Source organism: Thamnophis sirtalis, unplaced genomic scaffold (genome assembly GCF_051295495.1).
Source record: "Thamnophis sirtalis isolate CommonGarterSnake01/CBP01778 unplaced genomic scaffold, rThaSir2_p1.2 scaffold_5, whole genome shotgun sequence".
NCBI classification, from domain to species: domain Eukaryota; kingdom Metazoa; phylum Chordata; class Lepidosauria; order Squamata; family Natricidae; genus Thamnophis; species Thamnophis sirtalis.
This window is the reverse complement of record NW_028261385.1, coordinates 135,795,944-135,816,641: the sequence shown is the minus strand read 5'-3', so window position 1 is coordinate 135,816,641 and position 20,698 is coordinate 135,795,944. Positions and strand designations below refer to the sequence as shown.

The 20,698-nt window shown below is 39.8% G+C and overlaps 1 protein-coding gene across 1 annotated transcript in view; it reads right to left on the bottom strand.

Annotated features, from left to right (window-relative positions):
• Positions 1–20,698, bottom strand: part of APOB (apolipoprotein B) — a 52,897-nt gene that overhangs the window by 2,482 nt on the left and 29,717 nt on the right. The window contains exons 20-27 of the mRNA XM_087716964.1: positions 20,477–20,687; positions 17,872–18,047; positions 16,656–16,843; positions 15,240–15,379; positions 14,114–14,487; positions 4,108–11,625; positions 2,934–3,048; positions 1,660–1,843 (exon numbers count right to left, since the gene is read on the bottom strand). Coding sequence (XP_087573090.1) covers positions 1,660–1,843; positions 2,934–3,048; positions 4,108–11,625; positions 14,114–14,487; positions 15,240–15,379; positions 16,656–16,843; positions 17,872–18,047; positions 20,477–20,687 — 8,906 coding nt within the window. The remainder of the gene's footprint in view (positions 1–1,659; positions 1,844–2,933; positions 3,049–4,107; positions 11,626–14,113; positions 14,488–15,239; positions 15,380–16,655; positions 16,844–17,871; positions 18,048–20,476; positions 20,688–20,698) is intronic.

Sequence of the window (20,698 nt, the reverse complement as noted above, 5' to 3'; positions counted from 1 at the left end):
TGAGTGTTAGGCTTTTTTAAAAAAAAAATACTTAAACATTTCAGTTCACTGACAAACGCGCGCCCGACAAAAGTGCCCTGACAAAACCGCGGCGTGAAAACCGCGACGTCGAAATTGCGCCCACAACAGCGCACCAACAAATGCGCACCGACAAAAGCACGCCATCAACAAACAACGTGAAAACAAGGTAATAACCCTAACCCTAACCCTAACCATAACCATAACCCTTAACTTAACCCTAATTGCGCTTTTGTGGGCGCACATTTGTTGCCGCGCTGTTGTGGGCGCGTTGTTGACGTCGCGGTTTTATCACCGCGGTTTTGTTGGCGCGCTTGTGTCGGGCGTGCATTTGTCAGGTCACGAAACATTTCTACTGGAAATTACAGATACTAGTTCTGTTTCTATTTTTCGGTCTTTTAAAGAAATGGTAATAACAAACTGAACTACACATCTGCTGTAGATGTATTACAAAAGCCCTTAAGCACTGAATGGAAAAAAAAAAGTGTTATGGCTACAGTGCTCATTCACTGAGTTCTGTTTAAAGAGATCTTGAACTGCACCACAATATCTCTCTTGTTCATATTAACCAAGGAGAGAAGCAACCTGGATCTAAGAAGAAATTTCTAAGGGTGACAGGATAGCAGTATTCCAATATGTGGGGATATGAAGAGGGTGTCAAGCTATTCTCCAAAGCACCCGAGGGCAGGACAAGAAACAATGGATGGAAATTAATCAATGAAAGAACCAACCTAGAACAATTAATCAGTGGAATAACTTGCCTTCAGAAATTGTGAATGCTCCAACACTGGAAGTTTTAAAGAAGGTATTGGACAACCATTTGTCTGAAATGGTATAGGGTTTCCTGCCTAAGTAGGGTGTTGGATTAGAAGATCTCCAACGTTCCTTCCAACTCTGTTATTCTATATTCTATTCTATATCTATTCTGTTTCTGTTTCTGTATCTGAATCTTTATCTGTATTTGTATTATTTGCATTTGTATGAAATAGACCTGTAGTAGGATTGAGTAGTGCACTGCATAACTAATAAAAGTTGCACTGATGGCTACACTTCTTATCACTATCAATACTGATAGTCAGTATTGAGACTACTTAAGTATTCCTTAATTGGGTCAGTATTCGGGTATCTGAATGTTTAGCTTATACATATGTTTATAGGTGTATTTATACGCATACACGTATACTGTACATGCACATCAACACAATATTATGCACTTATTCTTACTCAGTATGCCTTTTGAATTAATCAGTCTCTATATGCCAACTAAATGATAGCAATTGAATACATACGGGGAACAACATTAACATTTTACTGGCCTCTAATTGTGGAGGTTCTGACAGGGCTGTTGATTAAGGAGACATTTGATCAAGGGAGCATTTCAGAATAAATTAAAGGAAATAATAGAGTTAACATTCCCTTTCATCTTTCTACTTTAGTGCCTGAATGTTGGACTTCGCCATGCTGAAAAAAATGTCTTTGTGTAAGGAGGGACAAATCAAAGCTGCAGGTAAGAGCAAATTAGTGGGGGCTTTAATGACAGTAACCAGACGTAGGTCCCACTGAAGTCAGTCCAACTTGGTCAGGATAAAACTAAAGGTCATTTGAACTATGCAGCATAGTCTTAATTTTAATCTTGCCTACCTGAGGTTGGTAGGCAATCTTGCTGTTGAGAACACTGGAGTCCAGACTGATAAGAATACGAAGAGTACCAGTTGAAGGAGATGATATCAATGTAGAAACGCTTGAATCATCTCGCTGGAAGCGCATTTGGACATCCGTGAAAGTTGGACTGGTGATGTCCAGGGATGCTGTGTCCCGAATAAGTCTAAAAGAGACACAAAGTAATCACAGGATAAGTTAATTACTCATTAATGCAAAGTAGCAATTTTTTTTTAAAAAAAATAGCCTATTATACAGGTTGTTCTCAATTTGTAACAGTTCACACAGTGGACCGTTGAAAGTTACAAAAACTGTGAATTATGAGCGTTTTTCACCGTTATGACCTTTGCAGCATCCCCATGATCATGTGATCAAAGCTCAGGTTCTTGGCCACTGGTTCATACTTACGACTGTCGCTGTGTCCCAAGGTCATGCGATCCCCTTTTGCGACCATTTCACAAGCAAAGTCAATGTGGAGGGCACTTAACAACCAGATTACTAACTTATTAACTGCGGTGATACACTTAACAACCGTGGCAAGAAAAACTGTGAAATGGGGCAAAGCTCACTTAATAAATGCCTCACTTAACAACAGAAGTTTGGAGCTCAATTGTGGTCGTAAGGTCTAACTGCAAATGGTTGAATTACTCTATTGAATCATTAAATGGTATGATCTTGAATTGATATGATGGAAAGAATAATTTTAAAAGTCAACATGGCACAGTATTTCAAACAGTCGTACTCGAAGCGCTGTGATTCTATCAAAGACAGTTAAAAGGAAAGTGTTGGTGGTGTTCTATAAAATAAATGATATTGTAGGCCAAATCCAGTTCCACTGGGAAAGAAGCCTGCTAAATATTATCATAAATATTATATACCGCTTCATAGGGCTTTCAGCCCTCTTTAAGCGGTTTACAGAGTCAGCATATTGCCCCCAACAACAATCCGAGTCCTCATTTTACCCACCTCGGAAGGATGGAAGGCTGAGTCAACCCTGAGCCAGTGAGATTTGAACAGCCGAACTGCAGAACTGCAGTCAGCTGAAGTAGCCTGCAGTGCTGCATTTAACCACTGCGCCACCTCGGCTGGTGGTAAATCAGCACTCCTCTTGACAGACAAGGGGCCTGTTTCCCAGGCTTCAATCATTTCTGTTCAAGAAATGTACACGGCAAGCACATTCTTTGACTCAGATTTTGATCCTGTAACATTGTCCTTGGACATGTATATTTGCCTTCACTTTGCGAGAGTATATTTACCTGTCACCTTCTACAATGTAGACACCTTTATATTTTCCACTTAGGTCAGGATGAGCTAAATCATACTGTGCATTTACTGTGAAACGGTTGCCTTCATATTTGTAGGTGGATGTACCTAGAAAGGAAAGGTTTTATATGGGTGAAATCACATTTCACAAATTTAGGATACATAGACTGACTTTTGCACAGTGTCCTTGAGATATATGTGGGCTTTTTTACCTTCAATTAATAGAATATTTTAAATTGTTAATTCATTAGTTCTAAAGTAGCTGTTATAACAACATGCATACAGCAAAACTGGTGTCATGAATACAGGTTTAATCATTACTTCTCTGGTCTAATCTCTTTTCACCCATATATAAAATCCAGATGGATTTCAATATCCATCAATGGATATCCATCAATATTTTCAATGTTAAAATATTCATGACTGGAAGAGACATGGGAACAAGGTCAGCCAATGAATAGGCCTAGCAACTAAGTCAGCCAATGGAAGCTTCAACAGATCTCACTCTGTGCAGAGAATTAAGCTTGGAGTCTGGGCATGGCTTAGCTGAGAATTAAAACTAATGCAGTTGGCTGAGAAGTAAAAAAAACAGTCTGTCTGGGCTTGTCTGCTGAAATGAAACTAGCTACTTGTGTTTGCCTGTAACTCTTCTGCCTTGTGTTTACTTGAAAGACCCACCTGTTGGTATTGTACATTTATCCATCTATTATGTATATAAAGAAATTAATGAATCCTGCTGCATCAGTTATCTGTGTGTGCCTTCTGGATTTGAATTTATGCAACAAACTCTGAAACTCCCCCCCCCCCAAAACCCCATTACTCTGCCTCATCTTACCTATGTTACATTTTAAAGGAGCAGAAGTTCCTTCATAGCAATAGCAATAGCAGTAGACTTATATACCGCTTCATAGGCCTTTCAGGCCTCTCTAAGCGGTTTACAGAGAGTCAGCATATTGCCCCCAACAATCTGGGTCCTCATTTTACCCACCTCGGAAGGATGGAAGGCTGAGTCAACCCTGAGCCGGTGAGATTTGAACCGCTGACCTGCTGATCTAGCAGTAGCCTGCAGTGCTGCATTTAACCACTGCGCCACCTTGGCTCTTCAATTCATCTGTCTTCAATTCCAATCAATTATATCTAATTCAAAATAATCTAGAATATACTTACCATCCAAATCGTATTCCAGAAACTGCAGCGGTGAATTTGCAGTAAAGTCAATGGAATGTTCGAAGGCTTCCTTGGTGTTCTTCACAGCTGTGTTCCAGGTAGCAGTGTACAATGGGGAAGCGACCTTGGCAGAGCTAGACAAAGCTCCAAATTTGGGGAAGTAAATTCCAGCAGGTAAAGAAAATGCGAAAGCTGGTATTTCAATCTGCTGTTGAGGGATTGTAATTGTAGGCAAATCAAAATCAGCTATCTTGTTGATTGCAGCATTCAGATCCAGATTTAGGTTGCCAAGAGAAAGTGACTTTGGAAGAGTAAATTGGGGCATTGTTACATGGTACTTGGGAACAGTCAACTCAAAGTATGGGATTTTATTTTGTTCCAGATTATTGTATTTGGTTACTACATTAACTTGGGGAAATTGTACTTTCGGTAGCAGAGGAAGGTTGATATCAAATGATGAACTTTCCAACTTTTCAGGGATTTTGAACTCACGTTGGACAATGGAGTAAGATGGATTGTCAAGACCGTTTGCTTGAATTTCAGGAATCATGATTGTAAAGCCATCTGCCAGTCGATTGACATTTATAGGGAAAAAATAACCATCTTCATTTTTTGTGTATACTATTTTTGTAGTTGCATTTAGGTATTGCTTCTCTTCAGGTCTAGTGGTCAGATCTAATTTTAAGATGTCCCATAAACTCCTTTCATAAATTGGCACTATAACTTTTCTGAGGAAATGCATACGTCCTCCCAAAGTTGCTGACAAGTCAACTTGAGCTTCTACATTATCATTTGCTAACTCCAAGCCATGTCCAAGGAAAAAATTAAGGATTTGGCCTTCACTCTTCCAGCTAATTTTTTGATTTCCATTATTAACAGTCAGTGAAAATGCTTGATTAACAGAAGTCTCATCAAAGAGATTACTTGGTTGGGCAACTTGTATCTGAAGGCCTGCTGACATAATACCAGGAGCTAGTTCCAGAGTTACTTTGCAGATCTGGTTTCCTCTAGTTCGAAGTAATGGGAAATAATTTAGATAGTTTTCTCCACTATGGTCCCATAAAGCATAAATACGATCGGTGGATGCTTCGATGGCAACATTTTCTTTTGCATCAAAATTCCAGAAGTCTGCAGAATTTGAACTGGTCTCAAACTTCATACCTGATCGAATACCTTTAGAATTCAAATAAGTATTTGCTTCATGAACCAACTTCCCAGAAAATGATTTTCCTTCATAAAATTTACCATTGATAAAACCATTGGTTAATGTATCAGCCGATATATAAGATATAAAACTTTCTAGTTTAGCTTCGTGGACAATTGCTGCTTTAGTATTGACATAATTGTTATCAATATCATAATCTATATTTATTTTTGAAGATATTATCGGTATTGCTTTGGCATTTCCTTTAAGCTCCTGTCCATAATTTACTTTCAAGCCTGGTACGGTAATCTTTGCTGTAGTTACCACTGAAGCTTCTATGTTTTTCTTTGTGAAACTGATAGTGCTGTCATGATTTCCTCCTATGAATTGGTTTCTCAGGGATAATGCAGTTGCTAGTTTCAGACCTCTCTTCCTTGTGATGCTTGTGGTCCCAGCCAACTGATATTGTAGGGCATCAATCACAGAAGTGGAGGAGGAACTCAATCGGGCAACAATATCAGATTGGTTAAAAAAGCCAGCGTTTGTATTCAGGGTAATCATGCTAGATTTAAATGAGAAATCATAGGTAATATTTCCAAAGGCTGGGATAGAGATCTGGTTTGGCAGGGGGCTTACTCGATAATTGGGAAGCTTCAGTGTTCTCAGGCCTTGGGGAATATGAAGAACTGGCAGCTCCAGTGATGGAAGGACAACGGTATATGATGGCATTGAAAACCCGACAAATGGAACAGTGAAAACTGGAGTCCTCATTTCTTTTGGAAGCACATAACCAAAAGTTGGGAGTTCTGCTGTAAAAGAAGAGACTTCAATATTAAGCACAGGAATGGTGTAGCTCGGAATCCTGAAGATTTGTGGGCTTTGGTTTACTGAAGTATCCACTTTGTATTTGTCAAACTTGACCTTGGCTTGGTTGTAGGAGTCTGTCAGAAATGCTAAAGTATGGTCTCTATTTCTTTCAAAATGTTTGTTGAAGTTCACGATGTAATAATTGAGTGTTTTGTGCACCCCATCTAAAGGAATTGGAAACGAGTGTACATCTTTGTTCTTCTTGTACTGAAGTTTTACATTCAAATCAAATGATTGTTTTGGAGTTTTCAGTAGCCTTTTCAGCCCCGTTTCTTCCCACAGAGAGTATTCTTGCACTTGGGGTATCCTGACACCAATGTAGGGAACAGATTGTTCAGGAAATGAAATAGGGATATTTAGGAATTCCAAGTTAGCATCACCATTCATGGATACAATAGCTTCAGTACTATCTTCATTATTACCAGCAGACAAGTTATGAGTGTATCTATATTGGTTAAATCTTCCCTCAGCTACCCAGCTAACTTGCTGAGTGGAAGGACTGAGCACCAAGCTGTAGGCATTTACAGACTCAATTTTTCCAACTACTTTGAATGGGAAGCTAACTTTTACATTCACATTGTTATTAGCTGATGCTTTAATTTCAAATGGTTGTATTGAAAAGGACACACCATTATTTATTGTCCCGGAGATGCGTCCCGTCACCTTAGCATTGTGTGTAGCAGACAGTTCCATTTTCAGCTGTACGAGGTTCCCTGCGCCTTGCACATTTAAAACACTCTGCCCAAGTTGCGGAGACTCAATTGTAGACTCCACCTGAAGCTTTGAAGAACTTGGCAAGTTGTATTCATACACCGCTCTTTGGTTGACTCTTAGGTATTTGGCACTTATCCTGTTTTCTGCTACAAATGCAGCTATGGATCTCTGTATGGTGAAACTGACTTTTGATTCGTGGGTTCCTTCATCAGAGTAGTCACGAGCAGTCCATTTCCAATTCCCTTTACCAGTGGAAGTAGCTGAAATGTGTCCAGCTTCCAATGCTGTTTTTATTTCATTGCTTAATTCAGCTTGGCTAGTGAACTGGGCCCTTGGAATGTTGAGCCTATGTGTATAAAGCGTCTTGCTGTCCATGGAAATAATCTTGTTCAGGTTGACTGTTAATTTGTTATGCAGTTCTATAGCATTACGTGTAGTCTGGAAGCTGGCTGTTGTTTCAGCATTTCCTTGAACGGATGCTGTCAAAAATACGACTTCACTTCCGTGATCGGCTTTAAGGTACAAGTTGGTGAACTTCAGGTTTTCTTTTAGGATTAACTTTTTCATCTCAGGTGCCAAAAGGTGAGTATTTGCAGTTAGGGTGAAAGCAAGGAAGTCGATTTTGGATACCGCTATAGCCGAAAGAGAGGCTACAAATTCTGGGCTGTGGGCATCTGCTGTTACATTCTGAAAACCAGCATTAGTAGTAAGCGTAAAGAAGGGAGAAGCAATTCTATAAGTACCAGACAGCTTTCCAAATGTAGGGATAGTTACAGTATGTGGTATACGTGGTAACTGGAATTCCGGAATTGTTATATCTGGAAATTGAAATTCATTCAAGTTCAGCTTTGGAATCAATAATTCGGGTACTTGTAACTGGGGCAAATTCATTTCAGGTAAAGAAAAGTCTGAAAAATAAAGATCCTTGATTTTCATCTCTTGAAAGTATGTATCAGTTGCTGGCAGCTGAAAGTCACTTGTCATTAATTGATCTATTATCCTCACGATCTTCACTTTCATTTCATTAAAATCAATTGTATAGGAGGGAACTTTAATAATGTTTAGAATGACAAATGCAGGAGTAGTAAATCTAGCTGGGATTCTGATTTCATTTAATCTCTTGAAATTTATCTGATAAGAAGGCACACGAAGGTCTGTTAGTGGAACAATAAAATCTGGGGTTTGAAATGTTGCATCCTTTAAGGCTCGGAGACTAACTTCAAAAGTTGGTATGTTGATTATGCCTAGCCTGATTGCAGGAACAATAAACCCAGTTTCAACGAACTGGTTCAGACGGTCAGCCATATTTTTTGCATTGTATTTCTCTGCTAAAACACTAATCTTCTTTGCAGTATTGTCCCATTTGTCAACTAGATAGGAGACTACGGTCCTGTATAGCTGGCTTGCTTTTTGAAGGATTCTTTGGCATTCTGTTGGAATGTCCATTTGGTAAATTCTTTTGCGTGCATCTTCCAGGAAATCATAGATCTTTCTTTTCAGTTCCTCTATTGCTGTAGAGCTTAGAAGATCATTGAACCAGTTCACTGTTGCAGCAAGTCTACTATCTTTCCATTTCTCAATATATTGGGAAATCACAGCATGGACATCTTTGATGTATTGTTTTGCAGCTTCCAATTTTTGTGGCAGCTCCAAAGCTTTAATTTCGTCATTGATTTTTTGAGTTGCTTGCCGAATTTTATTGTTTGTTTCGTCTACAAATTTGTTGTAATCAAAGGACTTCAGCTTCTTTATTGCAGAGTCAAGGAAGTCATTGATACCGTCAACTAGCTTTTTATAGTCAAATGTTTGGAGATTCTTAATTGCATCATCGATAAACTTCAAAATTTGATTGAAGAATGGTTTTAGGTCAATTTTTTTCAATGTGATGGCTAACTGCTGAACTGTTTCTGAGATTTTCTGTTGTTTATATAATTCTACCACCTTATCCATTAGAACCTTGGCCTGCTCGTCAATATTATACTTTTCAATAAGTTTATGCATGTGGACTGTGAATGCATTGATCTTCTCAGATATTTCATAATCTTCCATAAAATTTAGAAGGATGTCTTTGATTTTTCTAAGGAGTTGGTCTATTTTTTCAAATGGAAATTGTACTTTTAACTTTCCTATAAGCATTTCGACATCAATTGTTTTTATTTGCTGCTTCAAAGCTTCTGCAATACGTTGGGCATCGAAATTCTGAATCTGATTCTTCAGTTGATCAAGTTTTTCTTGTATCTGAGCTCTGATTTTGTACGTGTCATCCACATTTTGAGCCCATGCAGCAGCGTTGTTTCTGATTTGGCTAGGGTCATACTCAGACATATAAGACTGGAGTTGCTGAATTGTGTTGATCATTGTCACACTGATTTCATATTGCTTATCTAGAACTTTTATTTTTTCAACAATTGTCTCGATAAGTTGCATGATAGCTGGTCTTAAGTCAAAATTCTCCTTCACATACTTTTCAGTTTCAGTCAGAAATACTTGCAGCTTAGTCAAAACATTTAGCAGATTAGCTCTAGCATTTTCCAATGTGCTTTGAAGGTCTTCAATTGTTATGCTATAATCTTTTGTGAAAGCATCCAGATTCTCTTTCAATTTATTCACTTTACTTTCCAAATCGAAAGAGTTCACATAGTCATTCATTTGCTGGGGAAACCTATCTAATGCTGTTTTGTATTTTCTCATAAGCTGGTCTATATTTATGCTCTTTAGATTCTTCTGAATGGACTTCATTGCAGTTAAGATGGAATGTCTGAATTGCTCGTAATATGCCGGAAGTCTTTCCAAGAAAGGTAGATTGATGACATGCACATCTGCATTTTTATCATATTTGAGAGAAAGAGAGAGGCCAAATTCTTGAGGCTCGGCTATATTTTCTCTTAAACCCAGGGTATCTATTAGATTAAGTCTTTCATCATTTGTGAATGGTATCTTCATAGGAAAGTCTAGTACAGAAAGATCAGCTAAAGTTTGTCCAGTCAACTCCACACCAATATTTTCAGCATTGTTAAACACATTAAAGTCTTGGGTATATACATGGCTATTCAGCTGACTCTTCGTTTTCCAAGCACTGCTTTGTTCAGATGGAGTTAAAACAACAGTGACTTTGCTATCTAATCCAGTGTTGTATCTTCCCCTAGAATTGGTGATGTGGTTGGTTGATCCCTGGTAATCATGGGAAAAGACAAACGCAAGAGGTTCTGCTTTTAGCAGGAATTTGCTATACAACCGCCCAGACTGTTCTCCCCAAAGTGCCAAGCGTCCATCTCCATTAGTATGCATATCCAAAGTGACAGTAAAGGGGACAGCCGCAGACCGTATTTCATTAGAAAAGGTTAAGAATTTGGAATCACAGTTTGTGTTGACAACGATTGTAGAAGAGAGTCCTGCGACGTTCAAGTTAACTTTATGGGTAAGCGCTGCGCCTTGGATGCTTGCAGCTGTGTCCGTCTTCATATGTGCAGTCAGATCTCCATACGTAAAGATATAGGTATGCTTTATCTCATTGCCTCTATAAGCACCTTTAATATTACCATCCAGATTTACCTTGAAGAGCTCAAGCTGCAAGCGGGCTTTGTTGTTTACATTGGCACTGCTGTATTTCAAATCATTGTTCAAGTTGGCTGTGAGGGAAGAGGGCTGTAGCTGCAGGTCCACATGATGTTTGTGGGATATGTCTGGGTTAATAGTGTGGTCCAAATTGGAAACGTACGTCAAGGACAACCCTACGGTGTTCAGCTCATGGGTGTGCTCAAACTTCATTTGTTTGTAGGATCCTGTCAAACTGTTTGAAAATCGGAGTTCTCCATTATTTACTCGGAAGTTCAGAATATTTTTGCTGTCCATATCCAAAATGCTCCCTTGATATGTGCTCAACAGTGCTATTTCTGTGAGGGCTAGTTTCCCATCCAAACTGAATCTTGCATTGTGTATCCCTGATCTTCCATTGGTGTCAATCTTCAGAGAAGCACCAGAAGTGCCAATTCGTGCATTCATTTCATTCTGGAAGACCAGTAAGGAAAGCTGCAATTTTGTTGTTGCACTGCTCACCAATCCATCCTGCTTAATACTTAGAGCAGACTTATGTTCGGCTTTATTCCTTTTGTTTTCCAATGACAAATCACTGATGAGTTCAAGGCCCTGGTTATTAACAGAGCCTGATACCAGGGCATAATATACATTTTCAAAGTAAGTGGTCTTTAATTCGGAATGAAGGATAGCCTGTTGCTTGTCTAAAGTTAATTCAAACTTGTTGTTTGTTTCAAAGTTTGGATAGGCTCCCTTTGCCTGTGATGACAGTTTCAGCTGGTTGTTTTGATACTTTAAGGAAGCCTCATTAGTCAGAATGAAATTCTGTATGTTTGTGGTAGAGGACAGACTCCATGCATCCGCTGTAATTTTTTGGTTCATTTGGTTAGTAGCCACGAACAAGGAAGAATCAAAAGTCAGGGATGAATCCCATACCAAGTCGAGATTGTTCTTATTAGAGATGATAGATTGTGAGTATTTGGTTTTGGCAAAAATTGTAGCAACCTTCCATTGCCCTTCTAGTTTGGTAAAAACAACACGTGACTGGTCATTCTCAGTGGAATCCTGATTGACAGACAAGGCAAACATAACTCCGACGGGGCTGGAAGTCTCCAATGTCATGGTATTTTTGACGGTGGGATTGAGTCCATATTGGTTGACCCTGCTGAATTTAAAATTGGAATTGAGGAGGCTGTGACGGAGTGAGTTTTCATAGTCATAGGTAAGTCCATTTCCGTCATAACTTGCTTCTCCCCCACCTGAAATAAAATGGGGGGAAAACATTAGTAACTTTAAGGTGCCAAGTAGCTTGAACTACTGTGATGTTTAAATGCTTGCTCTCCTCATTCATCGTTCATGAATTCTGTAATTCAGATGTTTAAAATGCTTGTATACTTAAAAGTAAGCCATGCTGTGTTTAATAGGACCTTGCTCTGATTAACTGTGGGCAGAGACCGACTTGAATAGGACTATTTTTTTTTTCCTTCCTAGTGTCAAAGGAGATGCAGTTTATTTGCCAAAATTTTCAGATGTGGTTTCAAATTGTCCTCTTTCTAAAGCTCAGAAGTAATGGCTGACCAAAAATTACCCAGCTGCCTTTTGTCTCTAAGGCAGGATTAGAACTTGGGCTTCCCTGCTCCAAGTCCAGCACCTTAACCATTAGACCAAAACTAGGTTGCTGAGTGGGATTTATAACAGATTATAGTTATAGTAGATTATTTGGGCATTATTCTTTTTTTAAAAAAGGCATGCAAGGATTGCTTAGAAGTTTCACTGAAAACTTAACAATAATGTTAATTTAATTCAATGTATGAGCCCAGTTATAATTTGTTTGACATTTTAGCATGTGGGACTGATATGGGTGTTAGCTGTAGCAAATTACTTTTTTTGTCAATTACAAGGCCTACTTGAGGCTTATATGGTAACATGAACTATATGATTATTCTCAACTTGCTTCCATTTAGATCAGGGGTGCCAAACTCATGGCCCACGGGCAGGCTGCGTCATGCACTGGCTACGCCTACCCTCCTTTTAGCGAAGGGGGAAAAAGCCATGGTATGTCACGTGACACGCCGCGAGTTCGACACCCTGATTTAGATTTATTAGATTACTGCTGCCAAATTCTTCTGAGAATTTTTATATCAGAATAAAATATTTTATTCTTTATACTGTTTTCATTCTTCCCTTAAAACATTAACAAAATCCACCATGGACTGAGAATCAGCATCTCCACTAGATAATTGACAGTCAAGCTAAAGTCAAGCTAAAGATCAAGTCAAAATAGTGAACAGGGGAAAATCTTTTCCTCAAATTTCCTCAAATCCCCAAATAAGTTACCCAGACCTAATGCACACGTGACCCGTCAAAACCGCAGTAGAATAAAGCGCGCCCGACAAAAGCGCGTACGTGACGTCATCAGCAGCGCGATGAAAAAAATTAAAAATAAATTAAAATTAAATTAAAGCAAGCCGATTCACATAAAGGTAAGGGTTAGGTTTAGGGTTAGGTTTAGGTTTAGGTTTAGGGTTAGGGTTAGGGTTAGGGTTAGGGTTAGGGTTAGGTTAAGGGTTAGGGTTAGGGTTAGGTTTAGGGTTAGGTTAAGGGTTAGGGTTAGGTTAAGGGTTAGGGTTAGGTTTAGGGTTAGGTTCAGGGTTAGCGTTAGGTTTAGCATTAGGTTAAGGGTTAGGTTAGGGTTAGGTTAAGGGTTAGGTTTAGGGTTAGGTTTAGGGTTAGGTTTGGGGGGGGTTAGGGTAAGGTTTTCGCTTTAATTTTAAATTTACCGCTCACAGCGCGATGTTTTCGTCGCGCTGTGATGACGTCACGTACGCGCTTTCGTCGAGCGCGCTTTATTCCACCGCGGTTTTGTGGTGGAACCAATGCACATATCAAAGGATAAGGTGTGTAAACACAAATAGTTAATTAAATTACATCTCCCAGCGGAACTGCATGTTCACAAGAATAAACATTATAAATAATGTACCTACACATACGTACACACACTCCTCAAGTATTACACTAGAATCAGTACATAGATACTTCTACACCCAGGAAAGCTCCCCTATAAAACAGTACCCCATTTCTCTGCAGCTGCATCTAAAGGCAAAGTCTTTGCTTTTAGGAATAGTATTTCTTCTTTCCTTAAAGCTGTCTGGATCTCATTTTTATTTATTCTTGCACAAGCCTGGCTCAAGTTGGAACTCAAATCATTCTTCTGCCATTCTCAATCACTGTGCCCTCTGAAACTTAAAATACAACGAGGGTACCAGTATGAGGAAGACTACACAATACTAGGTGATCTTGGGCAGACACAAGATCTCAAAGTCTCCATCTCTCTTGTATGATAGTAATTTCTGATTCAGAACCTTGCTCCAAAATTAGACAGAAGATTGTGCAATACTTTGTAATAAGAGTATTGTACAGCTTTTCTTTAGTGTCACACAATTAATATGCTTTAAAAAAAAGGGCAATCAGTGTTTATGCAAATAAGCCAACCAGGCTGTTAGGAGTTCTCTGCATGAACAGTCAGGACTTAGTATGTTGAGTTCATTTTCAGAATCTACTAATCAAATAGTAAGAATTATTATATTTGGGGAGAAACTCATTAAATTAAACTGTGTAAACATAAAACATTAAAACCATTCATGTTGATGTGGTGTGTTCGGAGCAAAGAGTCGGTGACTTTTGAAAACATAGGAAAACATAACCGGTGCTTAATTAATTGCTTTTATAACACTAATTGATGCTTACCTTGTATATTATACGAAAGTAAGTCCAAAACAGAATCAGCTTTTACAAAATATCTTGTTTTCAGACTGTGGGCCTCTTTTGTGGTGTTAGCTAAAGAATAGGAGCCGGACCAATTGTAGTAATTGTTGTACAAGTTGGAAGTGATCTCAAAAGCGCCCAACAAAGGTACCCGAAGTGTATAATCGTCAGGGATGGTGAATTGCGGAATTTTATACTCCTGCGATGGAATATTTAATCCCAGTGATTCCACCACCAGTGCTGGTGCTCTCAGAGTCTTGGGTACGCTCATGTCCTGTGATGATTGTCCACCGAAGGGCACCGGGATAGTAATGAAAGTACTGTCTTTATTCCAAACGTATGTAATCTTGCCATCACTGAAACACAGAATTACCCATTGTAAGTTTAAAAATGCGCTATTCTTCTTCAAAACATGCCCATTTTAAAACATGCCCATTTTAATAGATAGCAGACAAAAGCAGTAATAACAAGCATTTTAATAATTTTGTTTGGAAAAAGTCCCAATGAAGCTATCTTTTGAAGAGAACACCACTGAAGAAGTGGTTAACTATTGCTTTTACTTACTATCATCCATCCATCTATCCATCTATCCATCTATCCATCTATCCATCTATCCATCTATCCATCTATCCATCTATCCATCTATCCATCTATCCATCTATCCATCTATCCATCTATCCATCTATCCATCTATCCATCCATCCATCCATCCATCCATCCATCCATCCATCCATCCATCCATCCATCCATCCATCCATCCGTTTACATCAATTTCAATGTTTTCTCAATATGTGGACTTCAATCTCCAGCATTCTCATTAATGTCTATATAGGCTGCAGAATTGGAGGTAGTGGTGGTGGAGTTGAAGTCCATAGTTCTGGTTGCCTTCAAGTAGGGCAGGCCTGTCAAACTCGCAGACCGTGGGCTGGATGCATCATGCGCTGGCCATGCCCTCGCCCGGTTTAGCGAAGGGGGAAAAAGTCATGATACATAACGTGAGCTGCCACTACGGTGAGTTTGACACCCCTGAAGTAGGGGAAGGCTAACTTGGAAATTCTCATGGGGTTTGCCAGCATCAGACAAAACAAACAATGATATTTGGCTTTACCTTTTAAAGAAAAGCTCTTCAGGAATGGTGATTACATCTGTGATTTGAAAGTCAAGTTGTTGAAGTTTACTTAATTTGTCCTGCAGGTTCTGGACATATGGTATATCTTTGGATGTCTTTTCCAGCCAGGTATTGGTTGCCTGAAAAATCATAATAAATTATCACAATACAAGAATCTTACATTTATGTTGTGGTCCAGCAGGAGCCGTTGGAGCTGCCACCAGACTCCGACAGCGAGGGGCCCAATAAGTCGGCTCTGGAGGATGTGGAGGACCCTGGACAGGGTTCCGACTCTGAGCAGGGCACAGAGAGGCTGGTTGGCCACCAGGAGGCGCCTAAGTCTTGGACCAGTGGGGAGGAGACAAGGGAGTATGATCCTGACATCAGCAGTAAGTTGTTCCTGGACGCCCGGCACCGAAGAGCTAATAGGCGTCAGGAACAGTTGCGCAAGTACAGGAGGTAATTGCATTCAGCTGGTGATAATTAGGGTCCTCTCCAGACTATAAAAGGACTGCTTGTGCACGTGCCCCTTTTGCAGAAGGAACGAATGTTGGAGAACATTATTGTGAGCTTGGCAGGCTGGATTGCTGCCACGGCTTATCTGTGCTGGATTGCTGCCCAAGCTTGTCTGTGCCGGTTTGCTGCCAAGGACCTGTTAATGTCTGTTAATTAAATGCCGTAACTTATCTTTGGCTCAAAGTGTGTTGGTGTGGGATGAGGGGGGTCAGAACAGATTTAGATGTAACAATTCGAACAGTTCCCACCAGGGATAAAATCCTAAAAACAGTGAGGATATGGTCTCGTGTGACATTCTCCAGTTGTGTGCAAACTGATGCATGCCACCTTTTCTTTCCACACTGCTGAAATATGAGGGAAGAACCTACATGAGATTCTCTTGTCCCAGGTACTGCAACAACTCAAGTTACAATTTGCATGGAGAGGAAGCCCCTACATCATCCCCACACTCTAGGGTCCCCTGGCTTCCTGATCCCTGATATTTCCATTGTCAAAATTGTGCTTGGTTACCATTGAACTTTGGCCTTTTTTTGGAAGATACTGACACCTCCTACAGCTAGAACATTCAAATCAACTGTACCAGAGGTGATATTCAGCAGGTTCTGACCAGTTCTGGAGAACTGGTAGTGGAGAGGTTTGAGTAGATAGGAGAACTAGTAAATACCACTTCTGACTGTCTCTATTCTCTGCCTCCCGAGTCCCAGCTGATTAGGAGGGAATGGGGATTTTGCAGTATCCTTCCCCTGGAGTGGGGAGAGAATGGAGATTTTACAGTATCCTTCCCCTGCCACGCCCACCAAGCCACGCCCATAAAACCGGTAGTAAAATTTTTTGAATCCCACCACTGAACTGTACCAGATACTTTGACAAATGGCAACTACGGCGGGCACATCTACTTACCACAATAAAATGTGAAATGATGTGCCGAAGTGTCATGTCAGTATTAGCTACTTTGTGATCCAGAAGTCCATTTGCCTTTTTCTGCAAAGCCTTTGAATAATCTTTCACATCTACAGGCAGATTGGCAGACATTCTCTTCAAAGAAGCGCTAGTGCCTGAGTTCCACTGAATCTCTACTTTTTCTGTATCTGAAAGACAGAACCAAGGACCCCATATTATTTCCTAGAGAACCTGGATTATGAAATTGAAAGTAAAATCCTACCAGTTTAATAATTACTCTGATGAGGTGAGGTAGAGCTTATACTGTATGTGGAAAAGACAGAGGAACTTAGAGAACCGTGCTAGAGATCACATTTTGTCCATGCAAAGATCTATTTCCAAATAAAGGACATACTCAACCCCATGACACACATATTTGTGAAGTGTTCCATATTTTGGAGGAATGACGTGTAGGCTACCTCCTCAATGGTATACCCCAGGCAATGTTCTGTCTTAACAAAGCAGTTAAAATTTTATACACAAGGCAACCGAACTGGATATTGCATCCCTCATGGTCAAAACTACTCAACCCGTGGGCTAGAGTTGTGTGATATCCATATTCTGATTTAATGACAAATTGTACCCTTCAAGCCCGAATGGTTCTCTCTATAGGGGACTGGAGACTAAAACATATGGTGAACAGTTGCAGGAACTGGGCATAGCTAGTCTAGTGAAGGGAAAGACTAGGGGAGACATGATAGCCGTCTTCCAAAATTTGAGGGGCTGCTCTAGAGAGGTATTTTCCAAGGCACCCAATGGCCAGACAAGGAATAATGGATGGAAGCTGATCAAGGAGAGATTTAACCTAGAAGAAAGTAGCAATTTTCTGACAGTGAGAACAATCAACCAATAGAACAGTTTGCCTTCAGAAGTTGTGGGAACTTCATCACTGGAGGCTTTCACAAAGAGATTGGACTGGCATTTGTCAGAAATGGTATAAGGTCTCCTGCTTGGGTGGGGTTTGGACTAGATGTGCTAGAAGGTCCCTTCCAACTCTGTTAATCTGTTAATGTATGTCACTACAAAGATTTGAGCTCCAGTAGGCAGCTCCCTGAAGGGGCTGGACAAAATTGGGGTGTGATTGGAGAAGTCTTGTCCTACATACACAGAATCAGAAGGCTGAGGTTTTTATTGTTGTTTGTTGATGAAAAGATTTCATTTCACGAAAGGAACCTACCATATCTTAAGACAATCCTCTCTGAAACTGATGAGCCGTATGAGGTAGCCGAGGAGTCAATCTGGAATATCACTCCATTACTTGACCGATGGTAGGATATATCTGTTTTAGCTTGAGTCTGTAGGCGGGGAATAGAGATTGCCGCTTCCATGGATGATTCTCTCCCAGCAGCAGAGCTGGTAGAAGCAAATCATAAAAAAGAAATACAGACATTATATATAACTATACATTATGTATGTATGTATGTATGTATGTATGTATGTATGTATGTACACATACATATCTATATCTATATCTATATCTATATCTATATCATCTATATCTATATCTATATCTATATCTATATCTATATCTATATCTATATCTATATCTATATCTATATCTATATCTATATCTATATCTATATCTATATCTATATCTATATCTATATCTATATCTATATCTATATCTATCTATCTATCTATCTATCTATCTATATATCTGTGTGTATGTGTGTATGTGTGTGTGTTGTATTTGTGCTGATAAATAAATAAATTTATCAGCACAAATACAACACAAATGTAACAAAGGCAACAGTAAAAAATATTGGGTTTCTGTCTGGATGGTCTCTTGTGACGAGCCGATGGACAGAGAAAGGAAGCAGTGGACTTCCTCCCATATTTGGGCATACCAGGGGTTGTAACTCTAATTACATATATCTATATCTATATCTATATCTATATCTATATCTATATCTATAGGATTTTTTTAGGATTTTATTGGGGATTTATATGCCGCCCTTTTCCCTGAGGGGACTCAGGGCGGCTTACAACAATGAAGGGAAGGGAGTGCAAGACAAGACTTAAAAAAAAGAATCGTGATTAAAAGAAAATTAACCATAAAAACACAACATTCACTCAACATTCGGGCGGGGTGAGAGTAATCCTATCCCCAGGCCTGACGGGATAGCCAGATCTTGAGGGCTGTGCGGAAGGCCTGGACTGTGGTGAGGGTACGGATCTCCACGGGGAGGTTGTTCCATAATGTCGGAGCTGCAACTGATAAGGCTCTCCTCCGCGTAGTCGCCAGTCGGCACTGACTGGCGGATGGAATTCGGAGGAGGCCTACTCTGTGCGATCTGATGGGACGCAGGGAGGTAATTGGCAGGAGGCGGTCTCTCAAATAGTCAGATCCACTACCATGGAGCGCTTTATAGGTAGTAAGTAAGACCTTGAAGTGCACCCGACGATCAACAGGTAGCCAGCGCAGCTCACGGAGGATTGGTGTTATATGGGCGAACCGTGGTGCGCCCATGATCACTCGCGCGGCCGCGTTCTGGACTAGCTGAAGTCGCCGGATGCTCTTCAAGGGCAGCCCCATGTAGAGCACATTGCAGTATTCCAGCCTAGAGATCACAAGGGCTCGAGTGACTGTTGTGAGAGCCTCCCGGTTCAGGTAGGGCCGCAACTGGCGCACCAGGCGAACCTGGGCAAATGCCCCCCTGGTCACAGCCGACAAATGATGGTCAAAACTCAGCTGTGGGTCCAGGAGGACTCCCAAGTTGCGGACCCTGTCTGAGGGGAATAAATTTTGCCCCCCCAGCCTGATTGATGGAACGTTAGCCAAATTTTTGGGAGGAAAACACAACAGCCACTCGGTCTTTTCCGGGTTGAGTACCAGTTTGTTAGCTCTCATCCAGTCTTTAACAGCCTCAAGGCCCCGGTTCAAGGCCCCGGCCTATATCTATATCTATATCTATATCTATATCTATATCTATATCTATATCTATATCTATATCTATATCTATATCTATATCTATATCTATATCTATATCATCTATATCTATATCTATATCTATATCTATATCTATATCTATATCTATATCTATATCTATATCTATATCTATATCTATATCTATATCTATCTACATCTACATCTACATCTACATCTACATCTACATCTACATCTACATCTACATCTACATCTACATCTACATCTACATCTATCTATCTATCTATCTATCTATCTATCTATCTATCTATCTATCTATCTATCTATCTATCTCTCTTTCTCTCTTTCTCTCTTTCTCTCTTTCTCTCTTTCTCTCTTTCTCTCTTTCTCTTTCTCTCTCTCTGTTAGAAAAAGTATTCAGACAACACTGCAAATTATCTTCACAAAAGCAAAATTTATAACACCACCATCATACATTTTGTAACTCTTTCAAAATGATCAGAAAAAAATGAAGAAGAAAAGTATTGGAAATAAGGATTGGCACTGAGAGCAAAGTTATTTTTTCCCTTTTCTATGTGGAATGTAGGTGATAGAATTTTTGCTGCCATAGTTTGGGGCGATAGCACCCTTATCCATGATGCTGGCATTCTCTTATGAGTTCAATTGGAGGAAGCACTGCCTAATCACACAAAGTTAAGGCAACTGTAAACTGACTCCAAATCACTTGAAATTCATTGGAGATTATGCCAAGTGGAATTGACCCTAGATATTCTTCTCCCACCATTGTAAGCAGTCAACAGGATCTTTACAGCATGAGTTAAGAAATCCAGGCCTATTTCAATACTATCAGCCTTGGGATGTCTATAAGAATTAGGGAGGGGGAAGGCATCATTACCTTAGGCTTCCTGTGATGGTAATTTCAGGACTTTTCTTGTTGATTATGTCTAAGATAAAGGCAACTACTTTCTTTCCTTGATTGGAGGAATCGGTAATCTTAAGGTTGGTGCCAAAATCGATGTTGAAACCGGGGGCCTGGAAGTCACTGGTAAAGATTTTTCTCCCTCGATTGAATGTAAAGATGATTTTGGCTTCACTTTCTTTTACACCTGAAACATAT